The sequence below is a fragment of the Protopterus annectens genome, chromosome 4.part0 (genome assembly GCF_019279795.1).
Source record: "Protopterus annectens isolate FY-2018-M chromosome 4.part0, PAN1.0, whole genome shotgun sequence".
Lineage (NCBI taxonomy): Eukaryota > Metazoa > Chordata > Ceratodontiformes > Protopteridae > Protopterus > Protopterus annectens.
The window spans coordinates 638,526,201-638,550,450 of NC_056733.1; the positions used below are offsets into that span (position 1 = coordinate 638,526,201).

General features: G+C 38.7%; 2 protein-coding genes across 6 annotated transcripts in view; one reads left to right on the plus strand and one right to left on the minus strand.

The window, feature by feature from the left end:
• B3GNT4 (UDP-GlcNAc:betaGal beta-1,3-N-acetylglucosaminyltransferase 4) overlaps positions 1-24,250 on the minus strand; it is a 1,341,192-nt gene that overhangs the window by 259,684 nt on the left and 1,057,258 nt on the right. The window lies entirely within an intron of this gene.
• DIABLO (diablo IAP-binding mitochondrial protein) overlaps positions 16,998-24,250 on the plus strand; it is a 239,251-nt gene continuing 231,998 nt past the window's right edge. The window contains exon 1 of one of the 2 annotated variants that reach the window (XM_044068602.1): positions 16,998-17,159. In XM_044068602.1, coding sequence (XP_043924537.1) covers positions 17,113-17,159 — 47 coding nt within the window. In that variant the 5' untranslated portion in view covers positions 16,998-17,112. Of the gene's footprint in view, positions 17,160-17,183; positions 17,299-24,250 lie in introns of those variants that run through there. The other variant, XM_044068601.1, reaches the window with a different exon arrangement.

Genomic DNA, 24,250 nt, shown 5'->3' on the forward strand with positions numbered 1-24,250 from the left:
TCCACCGTTCCCATGTTGGCTTAGTTCTTAGAATACTTTCTGCTACTTTATGAATATAATATTCTGTATGATTATTGTTATTCTCCTTAAAGATATGCATCCAAAATCCCAGTCTGTCTTGATTCTTGAGCCCCCCCATTTCATCATTATCCCTTTCCACTTTGAATTATAGGTTTCTGCTTGTGCAATGAATAGGTGCCTTAACTGTCTAGCTCTGAAATACCCCTTCAAACCAGGTAATCCCAAACCTTCCTGTTCTATTGGAAGAATCAGCTTATCCCACTTGACTCTTGCCGTCTTCCCCTCCCAGATAAAATCCTTCAGCTCTTTATTAATTGCTATCCACAACTTCTCTTTGATAAAAATACGCCTGATCTGTTTACAAGACTAAAGGGACTAAAACATTTAATTGCTTGTATCTTACTATCCATAGCCATATAAAAGAGCATCGAGTTTCTCAGTTTTTGTATTATCTTTTGTTTAGTCTCTTCCCACATATCCTTAGCTGCCACACTGGAATAATTTTTACTCGATACTCCTAAATACTTTATTTTATCATGTCCCCATATATATATATATATATATATATATATATATATATATATATATATATATATTGCTGAACCAATTTGTGTGTGGGTACATAATTTAATTTTGTATCTTGAAAAGATTTGAAACTGTCTCAAAATCATCCACAACACAGTAATGTCCTTTTCTGGTTTTTGTCAGGTATAAAATAATACCATTTGCAAATAGAGTCAGCTTTTCTTGACTACCATACCAATTATATCCTTGAACTTCTGAGTCGCTTATTTTCTTTGCCAATGGTTCTAAATATAATGCCAATAACAGAGGGGAAAAGTACGCCCCTACCTGGTCCTCTGCTCAAGCAGAAATTATCAGAGAGGGCCCTGCCCACTTTAATTTTTGCCTCCAATTCCTCATGTATTCTCCTAATCAGCCTTATACTTTTATCGGGGAATGCAAATGTTCCCATTGCACTGCTCATAAAGTCCCAGCTTACTCTGTCAAATGCTTTCTCTGCATCAAAATCCAGCAATGACAGTGGCATTTTCTTATATTCTGCTTCCCTCTGTTTCATCAGTGCTCTGTTAATGTTGTGAAATGCTTGCTCCTCTCTACAAAACCACATTGATCCATATCTATCAATTTTGTCATCACTTTTGCCATTCTTTTAGCCATTATAGACATAAACACTTTATAATCATGGTTTAGTATTTCAATGGGCCTGTGTGAAGCTGGATTTGATGGATCTTTACCCTCTTTAAGTATTTAGGTGGGAGGCTGATATAATGATTAAGGTGTTTACCTAGCAAACACAAGGAGCAAGGTTTGATTCTCACTTGGGTTAATTGACTAGGCTTAAAATGTCCCACAAGGGCAGTTAGCCTAGTACTAATCTAGGAACCTATGAACTTATTACAGCTATCACCACTTTCTTCCAGGATATTTGTACTTCTCCACCTCTTAAAATAATGCTAAACAAAACCTTCAAGATCTTTGTCAGTTTTTCCCTCCTAGCTTCCAAACTTCCATAAGAATACCATCTATTCTTGGGGTCTTTCTTTTATATCAGTTATGCAGTACCATTTTTATCTTATCTCTTCCTATCCTAAATGTTAGTAATTGAGCCTCATCTACCTCTAACCTTGGCATATTTAATTCTTCCATAATAATTTCCATGTGTACCTTTTTCCTGATTTCCATATTTCTCTGCTTAATACAGACCTTCATATAATTTCTGAAATATTTCTAATACTTCTCCAGGATCTCTTATTATCTTCCTTGTTAGAGGCTCCCAAAGCTTGGCAACAGTCCTTTCTGCTTTCTGTTGCCTGATTCATTGTGCTAAAAGTTTTTGTGCTCTAGAGTTATTAGCAAAAAAAAAAAAAAAAAACAAACAAACAAAAAAAAACAATCTTTCTAAACTCATGCATATTTTCAAGGTAATCCCTTATTTTCTGTTTAGCATTTTGCAGCTGCTCCTCTTCTTGTTCTGTGGGATTCCCTCTATTTTTCAATATTTTAACATTTGTCAATCCCTCTAAATAATTCTTGTTACTTCTTAACCATATGTCCCTTTCTTTTATTTCTGCCCTATTTTTAAACCCCACATTAATTTTATCCCACCCCCTAGTTATATTTTCAGAAGAAATTTCTATCTTTTCTAATAACTCCTGAATAATTTCCACTACGCATTCCTTAAATTCCTCGCTTTTTCACAGATAGGTGAGATAGTGCCAGTGTCTCATTTTTATTTCATTATCCTCTGTTTTTATTTTAATTATTATTGGGGCATGATCTGAAATAGTTAGTGGGTGTGTATCAAGACTTTCAATTACATGCACATATTCATGTAAAATGTAAATTTTGTCTAGCCTAGCTTTGTATCTTGGGGAATAATATATAAATTAACTCTGAACTCCTAGTACTAAATTCACATTTTCCATTACAAATATTTTCATAAATGTCTTCAAAAATCTATCCTTCTTTGTTATATTTCCCCTTTCTGGGCCCCCAGGTACATATTCACTGTTGCAGATCAAATTCTAGTCCCCACCTATAAGTAATATTCCTTGCTGAAAGGTGATTATTTCTCCCAGAATTGTCTTAAGCTCCATTATAACAGATGTTGGTGGAATATAAATACATGTCAGTGTAATCTTTCTCCCTTGCCAGTAGTCCCTTAGTAATACAAATCTAATGCTATTATTTTTTATCCTCTTCTACCACTATCGGAGCTCCTCTTGCAATTAATATAAGTACTCATGTTTTCCTTAGCCCTAGGTTTTCCACTAAATAACCACCCTGAAACCCTTTCTTTATCAAATTCACATGTTCAGTTCTTTCCAAGTGTGTCTCCTGTAAGACAGCTATTTGTACTATACATTTTAATATAGTTCCCTTCTCTTTCCTTTTTGTATTTATCTGTGAGACCACTGATGTTTAAAGACATTACTGAAATCATCATATTCTTAAATATTATTCCCACTTTTTATGTATAACAGCTTTTTTGTTAAATGTCTAGTTCCAGCTTTTGTGTTACATGCACATACTATTTGGCAAGTTAATCTTTTATACAGTTGATTCTTGTCCTCTACAATTGAGCCTATGTCACATCTTATAAAAGTCCTCAAAACATGCACTGCCAATACCCCCCTAAAACCTATTAACTTAATAAGAACACACAGAACTATGTACATCTTCAAATATTGAAGTTTTACCCTCCAAATAGGAACAGATGTTCCAAGCTGACAACCACACACACCAACTTGAGATAACCTAAAAGTAAAGTTATTCACAATACGACATATGATACTGCCTGTGCTTCTACTAAGTGCTGTCTGGCTTTGTCTTATCTGTATAGCTCTCTCAGCTGGGAAAACACTTGAATGCCTTCAAAAAAGATTTTCTCCAAGCCATTTCTCTTTAACAGATTATCTCTTAGAGACAGGAGAATCAGACACAAAACTGCCAAGTGTACATTTGTTTACCAGAAAAAAGTCTTATAATATTTAACATTCTTTTTCATTTACTTGCTTTCTCTTAAAATTTGTTACTATATTAAGCTAAGGGCCTTAACCCAGTCATTCTCCTATGCAAGAATGAGAAAAAGCACACTAATTTTTCTTTTATCATGCTCTTTTCACCAGATATTTCTTCTTCTTGTCTACATTTCTTAAAACTGGACAAGGAAAAGACAAAAGAAAAAAACAGGAGCACTGGTCTACATTTTTAAAAACTGGACAAGGAGAAAGATAGAAAGGAAAAAGAAAAAAAACAGGAGCATTTATGCGGTAGCATTGTCGCCTCACAGTAAAGACGCTGTCCAGTTCGATTCTCAGCTAGAGTGTCTTCTGCGTGGAGACATGCGTGAATGGGCATACCTTCGTTGAAGGTTGTGCATCAGGCCTGGCAAGCCGGTATGTAAAAATCAACTGCCAATCATTAGCGGACCGGAGTTCCGCTGTGGCGACCCCTAACCGGGAAAAGCCGAAAGACACAAACAAACAAACAAACAAACAAACAATTACACTTAAAAATAACTGAGAACACTTTACTTTATAGTATACAAAGAAAATCAGGCACTATAAATAGTACCATTACAAAAAAAGTTTGCAGTTAACTTTCCCCCTCTTCTTCCCCTCTCTTCAGCATTTTTCCGAACATTAATGACATAAAATATGGCATATGCTTTAGAGTCCCTACAAGTTTATTTTTGTAATTCCACATTTGTCAATTTCCAAGTTACTTGTTTTATTCCTGTTCATCTTCCTCTCCCAAATCCTGTCTCTGTTTCATTTACAACATACTCTTGATTTTTCTAGTTATATCTTGTGCTTTTTTCCTTCTCTCAAGCATTTTACGTTGAAACATTGGAAAAGTTTTCACTGGCACAGACTCTCTGTGATTTATATTACTAGACGGACAAGAAGGAGAATCACTTCTTGTTGGACAAACTTTTGTATTTCTTCCTTAGCATGTACTTCATCAAAAAATGATTTTGTCCCTCCAGGGAAAAATATTTTGAAGATAGCTGGGTACAGCAGATTGAATCTCATGCCTGCTTTTCGACATTCCCTGAATAATGGAATAAATGTACTCATCTTCTGCCTGGTGTACAATGAGTAGTTATTTTCCACAGACCTTCTGCTGTCTCCCATTTTTATTACTTTGTCCTTCTGCCACAGATTTGTCAGAATCACCTCTTTCTGCTGGTAAGATTGCATCTTTACTATTAAAGGTCTAGGTTGCCTTCTCATGGCCAGGTTTGAAGCATACACACAAAGTGCCCTTTCACTTAACAATTCCTGTTGTGGAATACCAGTCCAGTTGCTTATTTGTGCTTTCATAAAATGAATGCAGGCTGTTTCTTCCAGCTTCTCTGGTACAGCAGAAAATTTCAGGTTTTCCCTATGTGCTCTGTCCTCTAATTCTATTATTTTTTAAACATCTCTTCTTGTGCATTCACCTGTTCAGACAGCCTTTTTTTCATTTCAGCCTCTGAGCTTTGCAGTTTTATCACCTTATCTGAATATCCGTTTAAAGCTTCTTCCATCGTATCTAGCCTTTTATTGTTTGAATTGATAAACTCCAGCAGTGTTTTGTTCATTGTAATCAGGTATGTATGCAGTTGCCTTATACTTTTCTGAAGGTTACTGGAAGTTATATTTGGAGCTTTCACTGCTTTTTGCTGAACAACTGCAGTACTTTTCCAACTTAGTGTTTCTTTGTCACCTTTTGTAGCTGATTTTCCTTCAGATCCTCTGTATTTCTTTTTCTTGGGATCTAGGCAATGCACTTACTAGCCAGTTACTGAAATTTACCCAGAAAGAATTAAGCTGTTACGTAATGTGAAGCTAGTTTGGAAGTCTCTACTATGCACTATGTTGATACATTTATGAATGACCAAATGCTTGCAATATTATTTTACAAGATTTGACATTTGACAATTGCATCTTGATATGTGTTTGTTTGTGTCTTTCAGCTTTTCCCGGTTAGGGGTCGCCACAGCGGAACTCCGATCCGCTAATGATTGGTAGTGGATTTTTACGTAACGGGTTACCAGCCCTGATGCACAACCTTCAACGAAGGCATGCCCCATTCACGTATGCCTCCACACAAAAGACGCTCTAGCTGAGAATCGAACGGGACAACGTCTTGCTATGAGGTGACAACGCTACCGCAGCACCAGAAATTAAATTTAAAATTTGACTTTTGAGATTAAAAAATATTTGAAATGATGTTTTGATATTTTGCCTTTGAGAAACAGCATCAGAAAATATTATTTAAGGCCAGTGTGTTTCTTTGTATTTTGCTAGTATTTTATTTAGTATAACAAAGAATGTTAGGTTACAACTATCTTCACACTTAAATATGTAAATTTGTTTGAATAAATTACATATTTGAAGTGAAAGGTGTTATTGATGAACAGGTTATTCTACATTTTTATGTCATGTGCATGTATTTTTCTGTTATAAATTAAAAGTCAGGCAGGCATTGTTTAAATACCAGGCATCATTAAATATGGAACTGAAAGTATTGTACAACAATGTTTTTTTCTGATACACCAAGAACTGGAATGTAGTTCAAATAGATATAAGAAGGGCTATATCTAGGACTGTGGTGCATACAGTGTGCATTAAATGAGCATCTTATTTACTTAGACATGGCAAAGAAGAAAAGAAAAGAAAAAAGAAAAGAAAAAAGAAAAGAAAAGAGCAGTCACCTGCCAGTTCCATCTGAATTACCACAGAAAGACCACATGACAAGAACGTTTGGACACTGATTTGAAGATGACTACACTCAGGTTTATTAGAGCTCTCTCATTGTGAAAAAATGAAAGTGGTGGGAAATAGCCTTGCAGAAGATCAGGATTCAATTTTGATACAGGCAGTTCTTCCAGTAAATCAGAGGGAAAAATAAAACAAATGCATTCCGAGGTATTTAAAATAAGTACAACACTGAAGGAATATACATAAAGTCAAATGACAAAAGGCTGAAAAGAATAGAAGTTTTAACTAGTTATTCAGATGAGCTGATGAAACAGCAGAAATTGGAGGCTGAGGCTGAAATGAATGAAAGACTGGTTGAATATGAGGTTTCTAAACAGGAACCATTTCAAAAACAAAAATAAGAGTTAGAAGATGTTAGTGTCAGATCATGCAAAGAAACACGAGATATTCTGCTGTGCCAAAGTAATTGGAAGGAATAAACTACATTCATTTTATGAAAATACAAATAAGCAGCTGAACTGGTATTCCACAACAGTATTTGTTAATTGAAGGGCACATCATGTGTATGTTCCAAATCTGGCAATGAGAAAGCAGGCAAGACCTATATTAATAAAAACTTAGTCATGCCAGCAGAAAGAGCTACTCCTGACAAATTTATGGTAGAAGGCAAAAATATTAAAAACTGGGGAAACTGGAGTGCTTGTGGAAAATGATTCTTCACTGTACATCATGCAAAACAGAACTGAGTTTATTCCTACAATCAGGTGATGTTGGGAGGCAGGTGTGTCAGAGCCAGTAACTAAAGAAATAAATAGGTTTTGCTTCTGAATTTGCCTTTATTAACATAATGTTCTCTCCAAAGGTAGTGCAGTGTTGTAAGTTGAAGATTTATTTCTCTCCCTTACCTCTGTTGTGTGCGAGTGTTTTTATTTTTCCTTCCAATTTAATGCTTTTTTTTATTTGCAAGAAAAGTTTATACTTCAATTTTTCTCACCAGACCACCACCATATTACTAAAATCAACCACACAAAACTCCCGATTGCATAAACAAAGTTTAAATAAATGAGAGACAAAGTCCCGATTGCCTCCTTCCAGCAAAATAAACTCAAAAGTCACTGCATCTTGAAATTGTTAGCCACAGCTGCAAGAATGTCCTTCATTCATTGTTTTTTCTTTTGCTGCTTGTCATTTCTTTGAAGATTACTTTTTTGCTTCACCATCTGCAGGTGTCAGAGCCTGCTGTCACAGTTTTTCCAAGGTTAATTTATCATTTTGTTAGACTCCCTTCGGTACAGCAGCATCAGCTAAGGATGTTGTGGTCAACACCACTTTTTTAAACTAGATTTTCTAATGATTGTAGCATTGAGTCCAGAATTACCATTTTATTGTAATTACTGTTTAAGCCGAAAGACATTAGTTACTGTTTAATGTGATTTATTACAGCTAGTTTTACTGTACTCAAAACTTACATTGACAAATTTTGTGTGTGACTGATCCTTTATGACTAAGTTTGAAGTATTTAATTTCTAGCAGTATATCTGCTGCTGTTTCAATGAGCTACATTTATGCTTTGTCTTAAAAGGTATATCCTGTTAACTTATTTAATCATGAATTTGTTTTTAAAAAAAAACATTAAAAAATATGTATGGTACATAGTCACTTGGTTATCAGAGGCACTTTAATGCAAAGCAGTACAATCTGGTTCAAAATCTTACTACATCCCTTGAATCACTGGTTGGGCCTTGATTAAGTTTTTTGACACACTCGCTCATCCCTGAGCTGCCCTAATAAAACTGGTTCTTTATGATCATTGGAGCCAACCTGACATCTGCCAAACAAGAGATACTTATTCATTAAAGGCATAATATGTTATGCAGTGTGCTGGTATTACAGTACATCATGGATAGGTTATGGAGAGGTACAGAGGCCAAGAGCTTTTGGCACCCAGGGAGTGCATTTATCCATTGCAGGAGCATATCAGCATTGTAGACTATATATCCAGTTGGGTGAAAGCAACACATGATAGCTAATAAACAGAACGGGCAATTTACGACACAATAGCTCATGTTAGTATCTTAAGTTACTTACTCTTAGGCATCCATTTCAGCAGGAAAAAAGTAAGATGAAACCAGTCTGCAGAAGGGTGAGATACTGTGACTTTGACAGGTTGTAGTTTCATAGGTGTTTACTAGGCTAACGACCACAAGGGCCTGGTTAAGCCTAGCCGTGCATCCCAAATCTCTGACAAGTTCTGCTACCCTTGATAAGTGTAAGCAGGGACTTGGGAGATGAAACATTTACAAGCAGAGGCCTGGGTGATGAACTATTTACAGCTTTCCTGTGTCCATTAGAGACATAGGTGCCAAGCCAGGGATGAATTTCCTGTTCCCCATCCAGTTGTCAAAGTTGCAGTTGAATTGGGTTAGGGAGGAACTCTGATTCACATGGATGGGGAGTGTGTCCCAGAGACGGGGTAGTCTCTGGGATACATGCCTGTCTCTCCAGCAGGATCTAATTTATATCACAGGCAAGGTTTAAGTCTTTAGAATGGGTAATTCTGGTACTGTGCTATTTATTTTCCTGATATTCAGGAGGTCCATCAGAGTGGGGTCTGACACTGCCCTGTATGCGAGACACAGATCTCCCCTCAACAGCCTATAGAAGACAGGACACAGGGATAGGGCCTTGAGGCAGTCTGCAGAGGACATTTTACTTGCACCCTGCATTCTTTAAGTGAGGAACCTCTGTGAACATTCTGTTTGTTGGATATGCCTGGTTATGTACACACCAAAGGGGGGCATTGTACTCAATGATAGGTCTGATGAATGCTGAGTACAGTGGAACAATGACTTCCTTAGACCTAGATGCCATACCTTTGTTTATAAGTTGTGCAACATAAAATGATTTCCTCACTACTGTAGACACGTGATGGTCAAAGGCTAGATTACTGTCTGTGTGTCGCCAAGTCCCTGACTGCTGGGTCAACTCTTAGGGGTGCATTGTCAATATGATAGTTACCAGGGGAGGATGACTTCCTTAAGGATACTATTATGCATTTCTTGGCATTTAGTATTATTACATGACTCTGAAACCAGCTGTTCGTGTCAGCCCTTTCTGGAAAACATTTGTGTCAGCGTGAGATTCAATGACATCTCCTAATTTGCAATCATCTGCAGATGTAGTCAACCAGAGACCATTGACATTGGCCTTGACTTCAGAGAGGTAAATACCAAAAAGGAGTGGTCCAAGGACTGATCCCTGAGGGACTCCACTTGTGACTGGCCTCTTTGTAGAGGTGGACTCCCTAATTTTAACTTCCTGGGTCCTGTCTGTGAGCCAGTTAGCTATCCACCGGGAGACATACAGGTTTGTACCTAACCTTTTGAGTTTGTCAACAATGGCTGAGTGAGTATTGTGTCAAATGCTTTGGCCAGGTCAAGGTAAGCATTGTGAACCATTTTGCCCTCATACATTGCTTTGGTGACCTTTTCAAAGAAGTCCAGGTTGAGTAGGCATGACCTGCCCTCGATGAAACCAAACTGGGTCTAGTCCAGTGTCTGGAAGTTTACTATATAATTATTGATCATTTCTATGATAATTCATTCCATGGTTTTGCATATAAGACTAGTGAGACTTATGGGTCTGTAGATGGCCCACCTTGTGCAGAGGGATGACTGCTGATGTTCTTCATTCATGAAGCATGAAGTTTGTTTGGAGGCTACAGTTAAATAGCAATTCCAGAGGACCCAATAGGTCATGTTTCATGCTATTTAGAAGGCATCCTGGGATATTGTCTGGGCCCACTGATCCAGTGTTCTTGGTCTTAGAGAGAACATTAAGGAGCTGTTCCCTAGCGATAGTAGGGGCAGTTAAATTTGATGGTATTTTCTGAGGGAAGGCTGAGAGGGAGAGAGGGTACAGTTGGAGCTGAATTTGTCAGCCAGTAAGTCGAGTATAGGTGGCTCCATTTACAAATGAGCTCTGCACATAATTATGTATTTCCTTTGAGGTTGCAGATATAGCTAAAGAATGCCTTGTGGTTGTCCTTGGCTTGGGAGGTCAAATGTATCTCAAATTTGGCTTTGGTAGACTTTATTTGTCCTCTGATTTGTTTAATTTGATGAGAGTGCTTTTATCCTGCTGTGCACTGCGCCTCCTAGTTTTTGCCATGATTTTCTTCCTTCTGTTGTACAGCCTATTGATTTTTGTGATTCCACTAGGGTGGCTTGTTTTTGAGTTAGTTCTGTACTTCATGATGGGTACAGCTGCCTCTATGCAGGTATTAACATGTTTGTATAGGGTTTCTGTGAACAGCTCTTCATAGGTTCTCCGGGTTTATGATGCCTTCAGTTTTTGCCAGAGTACCACTTAATAGCAGGCGGTTAGCCTTAGAGTATTTCCTGAATATTCCAGGGTTACCTGGGGGTCCAGATTTTATTTTACCATAGAGAAGACCATTTTGTTGTCTCACCTTACCAGGGAAGACATTACAGTAGCAGCTTGCAGCACTCTCCCATATTAGTAAGGACCAGACCTAGTATGGTTGCACCCTTGGTTGGTGTATTAAGAAAATGGTCCAGGGAGTTTGTGTTTACAAAATCCTGGAATCTCTGTGCCTATATGTTTGGTGTCATATAGGAATCCCAGTTAATAGTGAGGTAATTAGAGTCTCACATGCATGTCGTATTTAATGGGATGGTGAGTGTTTCTAATAAGTTTAAATACATGGTATGGGTTTCCAGGATCATAGAGGGGACCTACAGCTTGCAAGCAAGTGGTATTGGATTTTTGCCTGTGGTAATTTGAACATGGAGTAGCTCAATTACATTGTCCTGTTTGACCAGCCTTTCTGTGTATTTATTTTTGATGTAAATCAAGACACTTCCACCTTTAGTCCTTCTCTGTGTAGTAGCTGGTCTAAATGTATGGATAGCATTTTAACCTTGCACTGTCTGTGTGCTGTCTGCAGCTTTAAAGTGTGTCTCAGTGACCACACAGACAGCAGCATTCTCTAGGGTGAAGACAGCTGTTGAGCAGTTGTACCTTTAGATTTTCTTGGTTTTAACTAGTTATGTCAGAAGTACTTTCAGTTTGACATTGCCTAAAAAAGGCACTATGGAGGAAGACAATGTTTTAGCTAATATTCAAAAGCCTAGAGGGGAGAAATGCAGACCATCCCTGGCAAAGCAGCATGGTCTGTTGACCATCTCCTTCCATGCTGACAAATATTGCACACCCTTGGAATGACACCAGAAACTAAGCCAGTTATCAGTCATTGATCTTTTGTTTGTACTGTAGCATCATCCTTGGAGAAGGTAAAATGCTGCTCAGTGCTAGGCTCATATCAGCCTGGGGCAATATTCAAGAGCTCCATGATGTCTCTCTTCATGTAGTCTAGGGAGGTATGTCTCAGGTCATTTACACCCACATGGAATATGATGGAATCATACTGGTACTTGTGGTCTAATGACCTGAGTGCATGTGTAATGTGTCAGATCCTAGCCCCGGTAAGCAACTGACCATGACTTTCTCCTTTCTCTGACTGTTGAAAGGAACATCAGTATGTCTCATGATGGAGTCTCCAATGACCAGAATGTTGGATTGTGTAGTGGCTTGCTTTATGTGCTTAGAAGTTGAGGCTCCATGAGATGTGACTGTATGTCTTGATGTGGGTGTTGTCTTGAAAGAGTACATTTGGGGCTGCTGTGGGTATTTGTTATGTGTACTTTGTCTAGGAGGCCTTTGGGGTTTAGGAAGGTTACTAAGTACCTCAGCAGATGTGGGTCTATATGTCTGTTTTGAATTGTGTGTGATGGGTGTAGCATGTGTATTACTGACAACCTTATTGACATTAGGAGTACTTTTATGTGAGAGCTTTGCCTCCAGTGACGTTGTATAAATACATCTCTCACATACCATACCATATCAGTTTGTTTGAGAATTAACTGGTTGCCCTTATCCACCAAGCTGGTAGTGGAGATAGGAAAGTTCATCTCCATGGCAACACACCCTTTTTATTGATTAGACAGTTGGAGTGAGAATATAAAGCAATGTCAGGAGTATCCTGCTTGCAACTCTGGGGACAATGCTTGTCACTGCAAACTAGTTGCCCTTTGTGTAACTAGGTATTGATAAAATTTCATTTGTGCTTTACAGGAAAAATGTCACCCAAGATGCCTGTCTGTTTAGGGCACTGTCAAACACTTGAGGGAAAACTAATAAGTAGACCCTGAAAATTTAAGGATGACATATTTAGATAGATACTGCAAAGTTAGAAACAAATCAAGCAGTGCTTACTGAAAACAAATAATTAGCTTGTCAAGAATGATGAAAATGGGGGAGTCATGTGAATGGCTACTGCCTGGCTACTACTAGTACTGCCCTCACCACAGCTTCACTCTGCTGGGTTACAATGTTTCTTTGCTTTTTCTGTCTCCAGAAGCAAAACATTAGCACCAATCCCAAGATGAGAAGCAGGCCACAACCTGTTTGGAGATCCATAATCTTCTCTCAAATGATGCAAGTGCCTGTAGGCTTGTTGTAGCCTTTTCCTAGAAGAAGCCTTGAATAGCAACCAGACCAGTCAGGAACTTAAGCACAGATACTCGCTGCCCAACCAGAAACAGTCAGGAATCAATGCACTCTGCTCCTTCTCTCACTAGGAGCAGAATATAAGCACAAATTCCAAGCTGTCATCTATGAAGAATTTATTAGGCTTTCTGGTGACAAGCAGTCTCCATAAAATAATGTCCCTGTGCTCCCTCTCTCACCAGGAGAAAGCAAAAGCACTAAACCCAAGATGACTACTGTGAGGCAGAAACTCCAATAATTGGTGGTCTTGCAATAGATATTGCAGATTTTAAAGATAAGACTGAAAAAGATGGTTAATATCCTAAACACTGCAGTGTGCATTAAACAGTTAGATATGAAAGAGGGGGTAATTTAAGCTTAGCTGTCTAATAAAGAGACACTAATTGTAAAAGAGAAAGCTAGATTGAAAGGGGTTGGTTACTTTGCATTCTGATTCTATGGAATACAGTGGGATGGCCAATAAATTTAAATAGTTGAAGGGGAGTGATTTGATTGCTCAATACAGCCAAAGAAAGGGAAGAGGGAAGGAGATATGTGGTCAAATTAATGTAAGGCGCTGGCAACTAGAAAGACATTTGAGTTTAAGAACACAACAGCACCAGGGTGGGTGGTAAAAATTTCTGTGTGACTTACAAGTGACACAGCTGTTGTCTCTTTCCTAGTTTTAATATGCAATTAAAAGCAGAATACAAGTAAAACATAATGTAAAGAAAACAAATTGCAGCATACAAATAGAAGGCAATAAAGTAACACAAAATACAAGAAAGCCAAAGCAAAATTACCTTTCCCTCACAGCAAGCTCTGGGTGAGCTTTTAGAAAGTGGTTAAAAATAAGGACTCATGAGCTGAAATAGCATAAATTGAGTTAAAATCCATTTCCAAAAGTTGTTATATAAAAACTTTAACACATAAGCATCCCTTGAGCTTCATTGCTATACCATGATTGTACATCAGTCTGTAGGGATCAATAAATATTGCAAAAACATTTGTTCAGATTCAGAAGACCTTGCCGTTAACTGTAAGGGGGGTAGAGTCAGCTAACTGCTGGATGCAGGGGTTCATAAATGTTGGATCACTCCGTGCAGCCTTTTCTGATTCTGCAGAAGCTGTTTATAATCACTGCTTCCCCTAGTGTGTACACATGATTCAGAAAAAAATGTAATGTCAACAGTTCTGAGCCTCAAGATGGGCAGCCCTGTGGCTTGGATTACTATAAGAAAATGCCTGGTATGTCAATGCTACAGCTAATCTAACATTTACTTTTCAGTCTACAAAGTGGGTAAGTTATTGTATGCATACCCAGCCATTTACAAATCATGTCAGTTTGACAGCAGCCCCATCACCATCCCTTAACATCACGTAAGCAATAATGCCCTCCAGGGTGTGTGTTGGTGTATGATTGACGCCCATCCAGAAGTGTTATGAGGGCTGATGCCACAGGTGGAGGGCCTCTACACCCCCTGAGGGGTATTAATTGCACATTGGCATACACCCTGGAGGGCATTATTGCAATTAGAACATGGGCTGTCTGTGAAATTGTTGTGATTTACTTAAATTTTCTTGAGTACTGTATTTTTGATATATATAAAAATATATATATAATTGTTTGCCCAATAATTGTTTGCTATCTTCTGTGTAATCTATGTAAGTTTGTCTATGTGGAGCTTTTCTCCCCGGGCCTCTGCTGAAAATGGACACGTATCCAGTCGGACTATCCCAGTAAACAAATGTAAAATAAATAAATAAATAAATATGTGTATAATACGTTTATTTATTATTTAAATTGCATGTTATATTGTAAAGTAATTATGCGTAGCATGCAAAGGTATATTAAATCAGGGGTGGGGAGTGTGTTCATGTTAGTGAAATTAAAGAAAGCACTTTTTCTTGTCTGTAATGTATCCCGGGTTTACAGTGTAACAAGACAGAGGCTGGATATCAGCAATATAATACAATCTTGGGCTGTTGGAAGTGTAAAGGAATACTGATCATATTATATATGTATTAAAATATATTATACAATGACCCCCCCACTAATATTCCAAAACAGGCATGCTGATTGGCCAGCGTGCCTGTTGTAAATCCCACAATATACCAATGGAAAAAGGTCCAGTCGCCCAAACTTTTTTCCGTTGGTATAAAGTGTCCAAAACTTTTTTTTTTTAAATAAAAAAAAATAGAGCAATGGAGACTTTCTTTTCTCCATTGCTTCCATTTTAAAGCATTGATGTACTGGGTATGCGTGGGAACGCAAGTCCCATACGCATGTGCAGTACATCAACACAAGGAAGCAATATACCACCACTGTTTTTTTCTTAAATAATGTCATTGTATAATAGCAATAACCGACTCCGTGCTTGTGGTATGGGTAATGGGTAAATCTTCAATATACCACACCATGTTGTCAGTTATTGCTTAAATAACTACTCTCTTTTTATACAGGTGGCAGGATAGACTAAATGTGTTAATTTATGCTGCAAACAATGTTTTTTTTATGCAAACAGGCTAACATGACAAAAGGCATTTTCCTAACATTTGAAAAGAGCTGTTTCTTGCATTTGCAAAGGTATCATTTTTTTTCTCATCTGAAAATGCCTACAGTTGAAGACAATGACTCTACAGGTGCAGAAAATTAATCAGGGAATGACTGAACAATATGCTCTGAGCTATTTGCATAAGAAACATCATAATTCATATTTAAAGGAGAACTAGCAAGCAGTTCATTGAAAATAAATGAAGTTTGCCATTGAGGGAAGTGAATACTTTTGCAATGCAGTTGCATCACCAACAGCCATAGTACTTTCATACTCTCCCCATAGAACAAAGTGATTTAGGTTTATTTGATTTTAAAGGGGGGGGGTCAAGAAAAATAACAGAGTACGATTTCAGATGCAGACCCTTACAGAAAATAAAAACAACCATACAGAATATTATATCTATAATGTAGAAGAATGTATTATAAAAACTATGCCAACACAGGAATGGAGAAAGATTTTACCAATAAGAATTACTAAGTAGGAGCATATAAAATAGGCAAAAGGGCTGGAAAAAGTAGGTCTAAGCCCTAATATTTTATTTATTTAATCTTTACATTACTAACTTAGAGGTAACAGTTTTCCAAAATAAAAGAATAATCTAGTTAAGGATGAGACCATGATATAATTCAATACTCAAATTTTAAGCAATTTACCCAAGAGTACATTCAATGCCTACCTGAAAGCTTCAGCATTTGCCCATTTAATTCACCTGTGCAAGGTCTACCCCTCTCCAGGACGTTGTAAAAGGTAGATTGCACATACTGGCCTGATTTTCTCAGCCTATGTCACCTCTTACTTGGGTGGCGAAAGCCAGGGAACCTTTTTGGCTAGGCTTATATAGGCCCCAGGGCCAATAGCCTAGTACCTCTTGTGAACGTATAAACCTGGACATTCTGCGAAATGCTGAATGTTTGAGAGGTACGATTCCACACAGTTTTCCTCCATTTACTCATCACCTGTCCCTCTTTGCATTGTTGTGTCCTGCATAAAAACCTTAAAAATTACAAATGTCCTGAGATTTTGGGACAAAAATTTTTTTGTAAGTTTTCTTTATTAGTTGCATAAAACAGTAATATTGTATCTGAAACACCTAAATGTTAAGTGAAACAGCATAAGCAACTCAAATGCTACAGGAATGAGGTTTTATTTGGCAAAAAAGTGAAGTAATGTACTTTGCACTGGCAGTGGGTATGTTTTGTCCTGCAAAATCTCATGTTTCTGCAAAAAATGTCCCACTTTGGGCATTTGAAAAGGTGGCAACTCTAGTTCTGGTCCTGTTTATTCACCCTACCCAATAAATCCAAAGTGGTTTTTTCCCTTGCATTGACATTACCTGCTGTACAAAATGTTTGTTTACTGCGTCTGCACTTTAATATTTTATTTATTTAATGTTTACATCATTAACTTAGATGTAACTGCGTTTCAAAATAAAGAAACCACTAGTTAAGGATGAGACCACGATGTACAAATAAAACGTAAAAAAAGCATAGGTTCTGAACAACGTTCGCTCACAAAGAAGTCCACCACATCCAACCCCGAAGTCCCACAGGATTGGTGCATGTAAATTCTTTGCTGGGCACCTGGTGGCGATATGAGACAGTTGAAGAACACTGTAATTTCCCCCCTTGTATATCGTTCACTTCTGAAGTGTGTAGTATGTTGGGAACCTTTGTGCTGTGTGTGGGAAAGTTCTACTGTTTTACTTGAAGGACCATTTCCTAGTAAAGATGGCAGCTTACGGAGCTAGGTTGTACAAGTGGTTTAGGTTGTTCAGGTATATACTGCTTACGTGGAATCTTTAATTTGTAAATAGTTTGTATAGTACTGCCATTGTGAACCAGGAAGGATCATCAAGCAATGGATGTTATGTTTATTTGTAAAAAGAAGAGAGTGATAATTAAAGAACTGCCACAGTACGTAACTATGAACCTATAAATCTAGTTGCAAATATGGGCAAATACTGAACGACTCAATAAATTAATTTAGCTGTTTTATTTCCCCAGATTTTTAATGTCATCGACTGTGGCTTTGTAAGTAGTTGTGTTTGTAGTGCATTTGCTCTGTAGTGGTAGTGACTATGAAATGCACAGAAGTCCAAAAACTGTATATAGAAAATTCCAAAAATAAAACTTAAGTAAATCAGTAATTCAGTAAAACGTGCTTTTGTCGGGCACATGTCCCTGTGTAAACCATATAGCCAGTTTTCAAAGAATGAGTTTCATCGCTTTCATACTATTGGTGTACAGTGTAAATAGGTACATCAAAAGGTGCTTGCTGACTTGCAGTTATTACGTAATCCGCAGACCCAGCATTAACAACACATGTTCTCCTAAGTTTATCAGGTTATAAGTGTGTAATAAAGCGTCTGTTTTTCCACACTGGTAGTATTCTCTTCCATTCCTCTCTATGTCTTGTGTTCAAATTGTTCATCTACTCCATTGCTCGAAGGCAACAAACGCACCTTATCAAGTTACCACAATTAAATAATTTTACAGTCTATAAGAAGCTGGGTAACATTGTGGATCTGGCAAATAACATCTGAGGACAGAATGGCTCAAGGTTTTGAGAATGCTGAAAACATCAGTTACACATACACAAATGTGTAATCTTTTAGTCTAGTAACAATCCTTTCAAACAGATATCATGATTGGAGCGTAATGTAGGGTGGTTTACAGTGTCCTAATACTACTTTTGCTTAACATGGATTCAGTGGTTTACATTGTTTTCCAATACTAATTATGTCTAAGATGGATTAAAGCAGATAAAATTAAAATAAAATTCAAGTCTTGCAAAAGAGGATCATTCTTACGAGTAGTACAAAGGAACCGTTCGTTTTAAGTACACATAAATGAATATTATTTACAGTTTGAGGCAAAACCGTGTATTTTTTGACTGTGATTGAGAGCTGCTTTCTGTTTTACCTACTCTATTTTGTTTTCTGTTTTAAGAAATCTGCTTGGCCAGGCGTTTTTGTCCTTTGTGAGAGGCAGACAGTTAAATTATCTAGGCTGCACATTTCACATGTTTTCTCATTGGTTAATTGTCTCTTGAGTGATACTTAAGTACACAGTGAATTTCTGGCCCTTTGTTGCTGAAAACATTTCAAGCCTGCACTGCTAGTGTTTCCTCGCCTACACTCTTCTTTGTTGATGTGCTTTTAAAACCTGGTGATTAGTTGTCCACCCCAACTGTAAATTGAGCTTAATAGGCTCCTCCCTTTTTACACTGCTGTTGATAATAGTGAATTATTTATTTGCCTTTCCTTGTGCTTGTATTGAAAAAGTGCATTTCATGTCTCATTGTCTGCTGTATTGATTTACTTGATCAGAATTCATTGTCTAGCTAGCTGTTGGATAAAGTAGTATGTTCTTGCACACTAGCAAACACTTGTTTACATCAAGAGATCAGTAGAGTTTTCATCTAGTGCACTGAGAGGTAGCATGTGTTTCCCCAACCTAAAAGGAAAATAAGTACATTTTGTGCTTCTGTTGCACTTTTTAAATTGCATTGCATCCTATCACTGCATTTTTTTCTGTTGAGACTGCATATTTTCTGCACTTGTTTTCAACCTGGATAGCACAGTCTAGATTCAGATCTGCAGACTCTACCCTGTTTTTGTTGCACTCAAGCACTAAACCAGCCATCTTACGTTAAGAAAAGGTCCCCTGCACCCTTGTAGTAAAAGAGTGTTGATCCACCCTCGTCTGGGATGGAGATTGCTAGAGAAGGGGAAGGTTCACTGTGTACTTTCCTATTGGTAGATTAACTTAAAACTGTTTACTTTCACCTGTATTTAAGTCTTGTGTTTGCTCATTACTACACATTGTGCAATGGGGGTTAGAGGTGCCTTTTGTAGACGCAAATGCTTTGAAACCCAATTTTTTTATAGACAGCTGTCAGTGGAACCCTCACAAGCTTCTCTGTTGCACTAAAGGCAACTTAGATGTGCACTGAGCAGCATTGCCACAACTATCATCCCCAACCCTGCGTTTAACAACCCTTGATAGTCCTAGTGCAAAAACTGCTCAATCTAGCCGACTTCTTTCACTAGTAGCTCATATAGTAAAAACCTCCTGTAATGGACAGATGGTTTCCCATCATTTCTCCAGCCAAAATAATTGACTTGGGAATACTGAAGCAATGTAGTAATTGTCTCATGCATACTGACAACCATTTACTCCTGCAGCAAACAAATACCCTATGTTGTTGTATCTTTTGGCTTTTCCCAGTTAGGGGTCGCCACAGTGGAACTCCGGTCTGCTAATGATTGGCAGTAGATTTTTACGTGCCGAGTTGCCAACCCTGACGCACAACCTTCAACGAAGGTACGCCCATTCATGCATGTCTCCACACAGAAGACGCTTTAGCTGAGAATCGACCAGGACAACGTCTTACTGTGAGGCGACAACGCTACCGCAGCACCACCACCGTAGTCCAAACAAATACCCTATGTGAGAGATGCAAATAGACTATGAAATTGGAATCACTTCTGTCATGTAACAACAAACCAGATACCAAACAGGTTGTCAGTACACACTGTTCACCTCTCTTACAAACTGAAGACACAACACATAGACCCACATACTTGGAGGTAATCACTAGAAGTCTACCAAAGTTCAGAGACCTCCCAAACAGAAACAAAGTGCACACATTGTTATGCAGATAGAAACCACTACCATAATAACACACACAAATGAGTCTCAGCAAGTAAACCCCTAAGGCAAAACACCTCTAATCCAAATGTCCTGATCATAGTCGACTCCATAGTGAGACAGACAGATGCTCCCCTCACCAGACTGGACAAGAAGAAGGTCATGGTTAGCTACCTGTCAGGTGTCAGCATCCATCAGATCATGTATGCACTCAACTCACTCAACAACAAGTACCGTTATGACTCGGTCTTAGTTCATGTTGGGGTGAATAACTTGAGATGTACCTCTCTGGACTATATGAAGAGAGACATTACTGAGCACTCAGACTGTGTGTCCCAGGCAGGTATGACCTTAACCCTAAGCAGCATTCTTCCTTCTCCCAGGATGATGCCACAGTATAAACAAAAAACGATTGACTTCAGCAATTGGCTTATCTTCTGGTGTTAGTCCAGGGGGATCCAGTATCTTGTCAGCCTGGGATGACATGGTCAACAGGCCACACTGCTTTGCCAGAGATGGTCTGCACCTGTCTCCTCTAGGGTCTTGGATACTGGCAAAGGCACTTGCCTCTCCCATAGTACCTTTTTTAGGCAATATCAAAACAACTAAATTTCTGATATAACAAAATCCACCTGAGGCAGACTCCAGGTTCTGCTAAGAAGCTGCACACCCTAGAAGCACTCCTCACCTTGAAAGATGCTGACTTTTATGCAGTCACTGAGACATGGTTTAAGGCTGTGGAGAACATCCCAGCCGTACAAGGCTACAATGTCTTCCACATGTTCAGACCTCAAAATGAGCATGAAAGAACCAAAGGTGGAGGGGCATCCATCTTCATTAAAGCCAAGTACACCTCAAGACTGGTCAAACAGTATGACTGTCACGAAGTACTCCATGTCCAATTAACTCTAGACAAAATACCCTACAACATCATTGCTTAGCTATAGGTCCCCCACCACGAACCAAGAAAAGCAGACCACCTACCTTAATTTAATGGAATCATTCTCCATACAACCCAACACCTTAGTTATGGGTGATTTCAACTATCCTTCCATCAACTGGGTGACACATATGAGCGCAAACACTCTTGCCTAGAGTTTCCTGGACTTTGTTAATTTAGATGCTCTGAAACGGTCTGCACTCCCATAAGGAGCTCAGATATCCTAGACATAGTACGCACCAACATGGGTAGTCACTGCAATCCCCCCTGTATGATGCCTCCCCTGATAAAGTTGGACTATAAAACTGTAAAATTGTCTCATTCAAAGTAACTATTACACCTGACACCCCCACAGTAGCAAAAAACTTAAGAACTTTTCCAAATCTAACCTCAGAGTACTAAGCGATGGTATATACCCTCTGCATTCACAGATAACAATGACTGCTATGTTGAGGTGTACACAGATATCCTGAACAAGCACTTAAGCAGCTGCATAGACTTGGCTGTACCCGACCAGGTCGTCTCAAATAAAAAAATCCATCCTGGTAGACTTTAGGTATAACCAGATTATATAACAAGAAGAAGAAACTGATGTCTAAATATAAGAGGGAGCTGACTGAGCAGAGGAAGAATTCTCTCCTCAGCTTGAACTAGCAAAGCAGAAATCTCGTGAAATCATCTAAAGCTAAGTATGAAGCTAGCATAGCATCCCTAGCTAAGTATAATCATAAGGCATTTTTTAATTATGTTAAAAACCTAAAAGGGAATGCCCAGTTTTGTGCAGAAATGGTAGTAGATGGTACCACTCATACTGCATTGGATGAAATTGCCAACCAGCTAGCTGATGGGTTTAGTGCAGACTTCACCCCTGTGAACCCACCAGCCATACCCCAAAGCATACCCAGCACTAGTCCTCTGCCTAGTATCTCTGGAGATCAAATCTTATCTCTGCTCTCCAAAGACAAAAACACAGTCTGAATAGGGCCACATAACATCCCAGCAATCTAAAACAGGACCTGGCAGACCCATTTGGTGCTCTCTTTAATTATAGACTGAGAATTGGTTTTGTTCCAGCGGAGTGGAAAACAGCAACAGTAATCTCCCTGTACAAAGGGGAGCCATCAGCAGACCCTGGGAACTATAGACCTGTAAGTCTAACCAGTGTCATCTGTAAAGAATTATCATGGACCTTATCAGCAAGGACATAGGCGACCTTCATACTCTAGACCAAACCCAGTTTGCCTTTGTTAAGGGGAAATCATGCTTATTAAACCTGGTAGACTTCTTCAAGAAAGTCACCAAACCCCTGGATGAAGGTACAACAGTGAACACCATCTGTCTTGACCTGGCCATGGCTTTTGACACAGTCCCCCACTCAGGTATCATTGAAAAACTCTCTCAGTTAGGTATTAACCTTGCATCACTAGATGGGTGGCCTATTGGCTCACTGAGAGAGCACATACTGGCAAAGTTGATGATTCCAACTCTTATCAGTAGATCTGTCACCAATGGCATACCACAAGGATCTGTGCTGGGTCCTTTACTGTTTGGAATCTGCTTCTCGGAGGTTCAGGCTAAACTAGATGGTCTTTGGCTTACCAGGTTCGCTGATGATTGTAAATGGGGTACAATAATTGAGCCTCCCCAATGATGTTAACATACTACAGGAAGGGCTAACAGACAAATGACTGCTGCTATGGTCTAAAACTTAACGCAAAAAATTGCATTATCATTCCCTTTGGCAAAGTAGAATTCCCCACTAACTACAGTATTGACAACACCCCCCCCAACTCAAACTCATTGGGTGCAAGACCTAGGAACACAGGTAGGTAGTAGTCTGAACTTTGGCCACCAAGTTTCCTTTATGGTAAGGAAAGCATTCTGTGTTGCGCATCTCATAAGTAAGGGTATCGCATCTAGGTCTAAGGATGTTATAGCCTTACTGTACTCAATCATCATCAGACCACTAATAGAGTACAGTGCTCCCTTTTGCATGTACCTCAACAGACACCTGCAGCAGCTGGAGAGACCACAGAGGTTCCTTACCAAAAAAATACAGGGCCTCCAAATCATGACACGTGGATAGACTAAAAACCCTGCCACTGTACTCTGTATCGTATAGGCTGCCAAGAGGAGACTCTTCCTTGGGCTACAGGGCTGCCTTGATGGATAAGCTTCACATACACAAACCTAATGGCACAAGAGTCACTCGCTCTAGGGATCTTGCCCTAGCCTGTGATATTAACAGAACATGATGGAGAGACCAGTATGTCTCCCAGAGACTGCTGCTCCTCTGGAACAAACGTCCAGTTCATGTGAAGCAGAGATCCTCACTGACCCTATTCAAATGCAACCTTGACAGATGGATGGGAGACTGCAAATTCACCCCACGGGTGGCACCCATGTCCCTCTTGGACAGGGGGAGTTGGTGTTGACCATAGACTAGTTCTGCAAAATACATTTCACTTAATAACAGATGGGGCAACTTGGGATTAATATGGCTAGGCTTGTAAGGGCTCTAGGGCCGTTAGCCTAGTAATCTCCTATGAACATAAAAAAAAGAAGGAAGTCAGTTCACTGTCAATTAGAGCTGTAAGCTCTAAGCACAGCATTATTATTGAATCTATGTGGGTTTGTTGTTAATTCTTCAGGTATATGTGGCTTGCAGTTAGAGATATAAGAACATTACTTGGTTATGTGTAATCATCTTTGTGAAACTTGTTGAGAACAATAATACTTCTTAAAACCCTCTTTATGTAGTAAACATTTGTGAAGCAGCATAAACAGCTCTTCATTTTTCCTGAGCATTATGTAATAGGCTTTCCCATACAGCTTTGTCGTTCTGAAAACTGTGGCTTCCATAGATATACCTCCATCATTTTCTTTTTCTTTTTATATACTGTGCATTTTATGTGCTGCTGCTTTGCATTTTCCATTATTTTGGTAGCCATAAGTCCGATTGCATCAAGTATGATAGAAATACTGATGAAAAATGTTATCAGTACTGTGGCCATTTTAACAAGCAGCAGTTAACAGCTTGCAAATTTGTGTTGTGGGTGGGTTGGTGGCAAAGGACATTTGATAATATACACAGAGTTACAGAAGGAATATCCCTAATCCTGGTTAAGGCATATCCTACATACACTCCTTTACCTCTGCTGCCTTTGTGAAGGTGATTAAAATGTGTTTTTCAAAGCTGTTTGTGCCCTTTTCAAAGCACACTACCTAGTAATCTCTCCCCCAGAAATTATTGGCCAGTGCTGGGGATTCTGA